Below are 9,524 nucleotides of genomic sequence, written 5' to 3'. Positions count from 1 at the left end.
TCCTCCATTGAAGCGATAACCTCAAGATATTTTTCCACTGAACTATCGGTACTGTTTTCTTGTGCCATTTTTCGAATGTTTCCAGTAAAGGAGACGGCGTCGTCACGTGAGCTGTACATGACACATCATTGGCTAGCTTACGCCACCTCATGAGACGTAGCCTCAGCGCCGCCCTGGCGCTGTTTTGTATTTTTTTAAAACTTATTTTGATTATTGTTTTTCAGCTGTTTGTAAATGTTGTAGTTTATAAATAAATGTTTATTAAAAAAAAAAATAATACAAAATTAAAAAAATAAAAAATAAATAAATAAATAAATAAGCTTCCGCGCATGCGCATAGCATAGTTCCAACGAATCGATGACTAAATTAATCGCCACTATTTGATAATCGATTTTAATCGATTTAATCGATTAGTTGTAGCAGCCCTAATTGTAAGTAATCAATGTTTGGACATTTGTCCATCGATTTAATGAATAGCCCACATTCTAACCGTGATGCATCAGAAAATGTATTATTTTCCCACTTCTACTTAGTCCACAATACAATATATTTATATATGGAAAGAGATAGAGATAAAAGAGCATTTATCGACAATACAGAACTACATATACAATGCAGTGCTCTTCGGTTAGCATAAAAAGGATCAACTGCTCACAACTGGAATGAGCTAGCTATCTAGCGGCTAACACACTGTAGTGCTAAACTCTGCAGCAGCTTAGCATGTCAATATAGTATAAGCTAGTTAGCACTCTGTGATCACGATGCCGCTAAAAATAGTTTGTCTGCATTAGCACTTATAACAACAATATTGCTAATACTTGGTTACTATTCAGGTCAGGAGAAGGAGCATTGTTGGCGGTTTTGGATATATTTTAGAAGGACTTTACGGGTGCAATATTGTACTGTCATTAGCTTCATTGTTAGCCACCTCTTACTTGCCGTATTTCACGGGTTAGAATGCATTAAACAAAGAAAAACATATGTGATCTTGTCTCACATAGGCAAAATTCGCCCCCAATAGGGCAGTTCATTTTTAAGTTATTGAATATATATGATATACATATGATTTGTAGGACGTTTAATGATCAAACATTTGTATTTGAGTTAATTACCAACGTTACTCACCTGGAACGTAGGTAATGTTTAAGGAGAGTGAAGACACAAACTAGCTTGTTGCTTCCCAAGTTTCCTCTGAGGGGACGGGGAGGAAGTGGCCACGCCTAAAAGGGAACTACGGGAAACAACTCCAATACAAGTTAGTTCCACTTGTCATTTCTTTTTACATGAACATGGATTGAAGAATGGCTACTTCATACGTTTATGAATGAAAATTGTTTCAAATTAAATTAAATCAAGGAAACAATTATTAGTATCGGTTATATGATAACGTGATCATTTCATTTACACAAATATTACTCTATTGCTAGGAAATATTCTGAAATATTGGCTATACTTTGATTTTTTGGATTATTTTCATTGTAAACATTCCATACATGTATTCCATATTTTCATTCTTTGGAAGCGACATCACTAGTTTGAATTTTTCAGCATTTTAACAATATATATAAAAAATTACACACATAATTAGTAAAAGTATAAATAAAACTACATTGAAAATTAGGGCACAATAACAATGTGATTACAAAATTATACGACCATACCTGGTGGGTGTATGCTTGAACTTCTTCCCATTAGACCAGGAGTGGCCAAACCTTTTCCACTGAGGGCCAAATGAAGCAGGGGCCATTTTTTAAAGAACTAGAACATTGATTGATTGATTGATTGAAACTTTTATTAGTAGATTGCACAGTGCAGTACATATACCGTACAATTGACCACTAAATGGTAACACCCGAATAAGTTTTTCAACTTGTTTAAGTCGGAGTCCACTTAAATTGATTCATGATACAGATATATATTATCATCATAATACAGTCATCACACAAGATAATCATCAGAGTATACATGTATACATAGAATTATTTACATTATTTACAATCCGGGGTGTGGGATGGGGTTTAGGTTTGGTTGATATCAACACTTCAGTCACCAACAATTGCATCATCAGTGAAATGGACATTGGAACAGTGTAGGACTGACTTGGTAGGATATGTACAGCAAGTAGTGGACATAGAGAGAGAGATCAGAAAGGATAAGAATAAGTATCTACATTTGATTATTTACATTTTATTAATTACAATCCGGGGAGGTAGGATGTGGAAGGGAGGGTGTTAGTTTAGTGTTGAAGTTGCCTGGAGGTGTTCCTTTAGTGCGGTTTTGAAGGAGGATAGAGATGCCCTTTCTTTTACACCTGTTGGGAGTGCATTCCATATTGATGTGGCATAGAAAGAGAATGAGTTAAGACCTTTGTTAGATGGGAATCTGGGTTTAATGTGGTTAGTGGAGCTCCCCCTAACATTTTGGTCATTTTGGTAGACATTTTGTGGGCTAAAAGCCAAAACTGAAATGTTAACAGTTAGCACACTGGCCAGATAGCATATATATATATATATATATATATATATATATATATATATATATATATATATATATATATATATATATATATATATATATATATATATATATATATATATATATATATATATATATATATATATATATATATATATATATACAGTATATACATATATACAGTATATACAAACCCCGTTTCCATATGAGTTGGGAAATTGTGTTAGATGTAAATATAAATGGAATTCAATGACTTGCAAATCCTTTTCAACCCATATTCAATTGAATGCACTACAAAGACAAGATATTTGATGTTCAAACTCATAAACTTAATTTTTTTTTGGAAAATAATAATTAACTTAGAATTTCATGGTTGCAACACGTGCCAAAGTAGTTGGGAAAGGGCATGTTCACCACTGTGTTACATGGCCTTTCCTTTTAACAACACTCAGTAAACGTTTGGGAACTGAGACACATTTTTTAAGCTTCTCAGGTGGAATTCTTTCCCATTCTTGCTTGATGTACAGCTTACTGTAAGTTGTTCAACAGTCCGGGGGTCTCCGTTGTGGTATTTTAGGCTTCATATTGCGCCACACATTTTCAATGGGAGACAGGTCTGGACTACAGGCAGGCCAGTCTAGTACCCGCACTCTTACTATGAAGCCAAGTTGATGTAACACGTGGCTTGGCATTGTCTTGCTGAAATAAGCAGGAGCGTCCATGGTAACGTTGCTTGAATGGCAACATATGTTGCTCCAAAACCTGTATGTACCTTTCAGCATTAATGGCGCCTTCACAGATGTGTAAGTTACCCATGTCTTGGGCACTAATACACCCCCATACCATCACAGATGCTGAAGGCTTTTCAACTTTGCGCCTATAACAATCCGGATGGTTCTTTTCCTCTTTGGTCCGGAGGACACGACGTCCACAGTTTCCAAAAACAATTTGAAATGTGGACTCGTCAGACCACATAACACTTTTCCACTTTGTATCAGTCCATCTTATATGAGCTCAGGCCCAGCGAAGCCGACGGCGTTTCTGGGTGTTGTTGATAAACGGTTTTCGCCTTGCATAAGAGAGTTTTAACTTGCACTTACAGATGTAGCGACCAACTGTAGTTACTGACAGTGGGTTTCTGAAGTGTTCCTGAGCCCATGTGGTGATATCCTTTACACACTGATGTCGCTAAATGATGCAGTACAACCTGAGGGATCGAAGGTCACAGGCTTAGCTTTTTACGTGCAGTGATTTCTCCAGATTCTCTGAACCCTTTGATGATATTACGGACCGTAGATGGTGAAATCCCTAAATTCCTTGCAATAGCTGGTTGAGAAAGGTTTTTCTTAAACTGTTCAACAATTTGCTCACGCATTTGTTGACAAAGTGGTGACCCTCGCCCCATCCTTGTTTGTGAATGACTGAGCATTTCATGGAATCTACTTTTATACCCAATCATGGCACCCACCTGTTCCCAATTTGCCTGTTCACCTGTGGGATGTTCCAAATAAGTGTTTGATGAGCATTCCTCAACTTTATCAGTATTTATTGCCACCTTTCCCAACTTCTTTGTCACGTGTTGCTGGCATCAAATTCTAAAGTTAATGATTATTTCCAAAAAAAAAAGTTTATCAGTTTGAACATCAAAAATGTTGTTTTTGTAGCATATTCAACTGAATATGGGTTGAAAATTATTTGCAAATCATTGTATTCCGTTTATATTTACATCTAACACAATTTCCCAACTCATATGGAAACGGGGTTTGTATGTACTTAAAAAAGGTTAATCCAAATCCAAATGCAGTTCCTTTTACTCCTTTTCTAGTCCAGTTGCCAGTCGGTTGGCACGCACCTGCAGAGTGGGTCATGACCAACGCCAAATTTGCATGTGCATAAAAAACGACTCCCAAACAAACGGTCCACAACCGGGGATCAGTCTTTATCGTTCCCTCAAAAGAGCCATTCAAAAGACTCGAATCATACGCTAACGTCCCATCTCTATGCCCATTTATATGCTCGTGCTTCTGTCTTCGTGTTTGGCGGACGTTCTTCTACTTGTATGAAGCATTGAGCGTCATAGAACACAGCTGTCCGAGAGTCGTGCGGGTTTGAAAAGGTGAAATCAGTCCTGCACCAGGAAAACAGCAGAACGTTCAAACCGTGGATTAATATTGCCTTTCTTTTTTGTCTTTGTTGTGTTTCCTGGAGGTGGGAGATCAAATGAAACTGCTGCACAACTGCTGGTCTGAACTTCTGGTCCTGGATCACATTTTCAGACAAGTGCAACATGGGAAGGGAGACAGTATCCTGCTGGTGACCGGCCAAGAGGTAACTTCTCTCCCACGCAGCGCACTTTCAAACATTGGCCTCGTTTCTTCCTTGGATCCTCAACACATCCTGCACTTTGTAAATGTTTGCGTTCAAACAAAACACATGTTTACTATATATATATATATATATATATATATATATATATATATATATATATATATATATATATATATATATATATATATATATATATATATATATATATATATATATATATATATATATATATATATATATATATATATATATATATATATATACATATATGTATATATGTATGTATGTATGTATATATGTATATATGTATGTATGTATATATGTACATATGTATGTATGTATATATGTACATATGTATGTATGTATATATGTATGTATATATATATATGTGTATATATATATATATATATATATATATATATATATATATATATATATATATATATATATATATATATATATATATATATATATATATATATATATGTATATGTATATATGTATATGTATATATGTATATGTAGTACCTCAGCAGACACAAATGAACACAACATTCTTTGAGGATGAGCACGTGTGTACAGTCGGTCACGTTGACCCATCTCACATATTCGGTAGCTGGAGAACTAAAAAAATTACAGCAAAAACTACTTGTTGCAGGCGAGTATTCATCCATTTGGGCCGGCATTCAACAGCAACATTAACATCGTAAGCGAGTTGTGTGTCAAGGCCACTGAGATGGTATAATAGTCTATTGCATCGTTATACAGAGCCTTTTTTCCCAGGGACAGACAAGCAAATATGAATAATGACGTGGAGACTCAGAAATATGTTAGATAAGTACAAAAAAAACCCCTGCAAAAACTGGAAAAGAAAAGAGCAAAATATCATAAAATGTTCAAGAATGATTGCTTGATTGTTTGTATTCTTTGCCTAATGTGAATAAAAAATATGTAATTAATATATTAAATGATTAAATGTATTTCTTTATACATGTATATATTTTTTTTATTGAATTAGTTTTTTTATTTCATTTTTGTAATTTTTATTTGTTTATTTTTTACATATATATATTTTTTAATGTATTTCTTTCTATACTGTATATATATATATATATATATATATATATATATATATATATATATATATATATATATATATATATATATATATATATATATATATATATATATATATATATATATATATATATATATATATATATGTATATATTAGGGCTGTGAATCTTTGGGTGTCCCACGATTCGATTCAATATCGATTCTTGGGGTCATGATTCGATTCAAAATTGATTTTTTTTCAATTCAAAACGATTCTCTATTCATTCAATACATAGGATTTCAGCAAGATCTACCCCATTCTGCTGACATGCAAGCAGAGTAGTAGATTTTTGTAAAAAGCTTTTTGGAATTGGATTGCATTGTTATGGTATTGCTGTGTATTGTTTTGTTGGATTGATTAATAAAAAAATAAAAAATAAAAAATCGATTTTTTAAAAATGGGATTCGATTCCGAATCACACAACGTGAGAATCGCAATTCGAATTTGAGTCGATTTTTTCCCACACCCCTGATATATATATATATATATATATATATATATATATATATATATATATATATATATATATATATATATATATATATATATATATATATATATATCCATCCATCCATTTTCTACCGCTTACTTATCCCTTATGGGGTCGCGGGGGGTGCTGGAGCCTATCTCAGCTACAATCGGGCGGAAGGCGGGGTACACCCTGGACAAGTCGCCCAGATAGACAGACAACATTCACACTCACATTCACACACTAGGGCCAATTTAGTGTTGCCAATCAACCTATCCCCAGGTGCATGTCTTTGGAAGTGGGAGGAAGCCGGAGTACCCGGAGGGAACCCACGCAGTCACGGGGAGAACATGCAAACTCCACACAGAAAGATCCCGAGCGCAGGATCGAACCCAGGACCTTCGTATTGTGAGGCAGACGCACTAACCCCTCTTCCACCGTGCTATATATATATATATATATATATATATATATATATATATATATATATATATATATATACTGTATGTATATATATATATATATATATATATATATTATATATATATATATATATATATATATATACTGTATGTATATATATATATATATATATATATATATACTGTATGTATATATATATATATATATATATATATATATATATATATATATATATATATATATATATATATATATATATATATATATATATATATATATATATATATATACACATATATATATATATATATATATATACATATATATATATATATATATATATATATATATATATATATATATATATATATATATATATATATATATATATATATATATATATATATATACCGTATTTCCTTGAATAGCCGCAGGGGCGTTAATTAATTTAAAACCTCCTGTCACACCTGCGTTTACCGGAAACCGGCGGGATGGCCGTGCATGCGGTAATTATTTTAAAACCTCTTCTCACTCCGGCGTTTACCAAAAGGAATCCATAAAATTTAGGCGTGCGCTTTGAGTGTGATGTAAGCATACCATCATGAAAAGCACATTTAATTAAAAAAAACGTTATTATGGTCTTACCTGTACTTATAAATGGAGTCCATTTGCAGCTCCTTCTGACCAAAAGCATCGATAACTTGTTTATAGAAGTCTTCCTTATTTTCTTTCTTCAGTTTTAAAAGTCTCTGTTTCGATGGAGATATTCCTTTAATTATTACCTCCTGCTTCGATTGAAAGTCCAGTTTAGAAAACTGTTTTATTTTATGTATGTAATCCTCCATTTTAAAAGTTCAGGCAGAGGACAGAAAAAAAAATCTCTTGCTGCGTGTGTTCACTTCTTCTGCAGTACCGGAAGTCGCAAGAAGGATCACTAGCGCGGCAGCGCCCTCTACCACCAGGAGGCGGGAGTCATTTAATGACTTATACAGTATTTCACACACGCAGCTACGGTATATTAATAAAACATAGCTGCTTACTGTTCTCTTTAGCATACTGTACAGGTATTCAATAGCTTGGACCTTAAATCCTACTGAAAAGCTCTTTATCTTTTTTCCTTTGTGCGATTGTAAACTACTGAAAGCAGTTTCCTCCATTTTGAAAATGAGGACAGATGCGTCACTCGTGACGTAACGAATTTGACCCGGTGGAAGTTCTAGCCATATGCTAAATATTTTGCGAAACGAGTTTGACCCGGCGAAAATTACAGACATGCGATAATAAAATTAATATTTTGCGAAACGAATTTGATCCAGCTTCAATAATAAACCGGCGATAAGGCCAAGCATGCGTTAATTATTTTGAGAAACGAGTTTGACCCGGCAGTAATTCTAGACGTGCGAATACTATATTCCCTGCGCCAATTCAAGGAAATACGGTATATATATATATATATATATATATATATATATATATATATATATATATATATGTGTATATATATATATATATATATATATATATATATATATATATATATATATATATATATATATTTATATATACTGTATAGTCAAGGTTTCTGTGGTGTATCTGTTATACAATGCTCAATACTGGGGTAGAGCGTAATATACGTTAGGTCAGGAAAAAACAAAGATGCTATTTCATCCTTACAAGCCTGTTCCTCAGGTTTCCCTGGTCTTCAGGGGATTTTAATTATAAAATTTATAAAATCCCCTGAAGAGCAGGGAAACCTGCCAAACAGGCTTGTAGGTATGAAATGTTCTTTCCTGACCTAACGTATGTATACATATATATATATATATATATATATATATATATATATATATATATATATATATATATATATATATATATATATATATATATATATATATATATATAATATATATATATATATATATATATATATATATATATATATATATATATTTCTAATTTAATTTGTTGATTTCGTTTTTGTAATTTTAATTGTTTTATTTTTATATACTGTACATACATATTTATTTCATTTCATATTTTTAATTTTATTTCCATCCATTTTCTTGTCCATTTCGGGGTAGCAGGGGGTGCTGGAGCCTATCTCAGCTGCATTTGGGCATTAAAAAAAAACTCCCCACGGTTAGTGTGGCGTTCCGGTCTGTGGGACCCGTTTTCATTTTTTATTAAAAGAAAAATTATACAATTAATTAATTTTTCAAACTGAGACTCACTGACTTTGGCTCATTTTCTGTGAAGAACACATATTAGAATACATATTTAATGACCAAACACCATACACCCCCCCCATACACAATTCGATTACATATAAGATGTGCGGGTCCACTGGACCCGGGGCTAATAGAAGTGTGGAAATTGATGTTCTGTGTACCACACACACACACACACACACACATGCACACACACACACACACACACACACACACACACACACGCACACACGCATGCACGCACACACACAAACACACGCACACAACAGGCCCTGACTGGAGGAGGACAGAGTGTAGGTACACAGAACATCAGAGGGTCAATTGTGTGAGAAAATGAGAGCAGACAGCGTTGACAAACAATGTTGCAACCTTGTGTGGGAACCGCAGGTGCAGAAACCCAAAAGAAGAATCCCTGTGGGATGCAGAAACTGGCAGAGAAATTTTCCGTGCAACGTTCATATTGTTGTTACTCAGCCAGCGTT

General features: G+C 33.5%; 1 protein-coding gene across 1 annotated transcript in view; it reads left to right on the top strand.

Moving 5' to 3' along the window:
* Positions 1 to 4,523: 4,523 nt before the first annotated feature.
* Positions 4,524 to 9,524, top strand: part of LOC133631806 (nuclear receptor subfamily 5 group A member 2-like) — a 29,233-nt gene continuing 24,232 nt past the window's right edge. The window contains exons 1-2 of the mRNA XM_062023967.1: positions 4,524 to 4,591; positions 4,684 to 4,803. Coding sequence (XP_061879951.1) covers positions 4,696 to 4,803 — 108 coding nt within the window. The 5' untranslated portion in view covers positions 4,524 to 4,591; positions 4,684 to 4,695. The remainder of the gene's footprint in view (positions 4,592 to 4,683; positions 4,804 to 9,524) is intronic.

This window comes from Entelurus aequoreus, linkage group LG17 (assembly GCF_033978785.1).
Source record: "Entelurus aequoreus isolate RoL-2023_Sb linkage group LG17, RoL_Eaeq_v1.1, whole genome shotgun sequence".
Lineage (NCBI taxonomy): Eukaryota > Metazoa > Chordata > Actinopteri > Syngnathiformes > Syngnathidae > Entelurus > Entelurus aequoreus.
The sequence above is the reverse complement of the archived record's forward strand: the minus strand, read 5'-3'. Positions and strand labels throughout refer to the sequence as shown.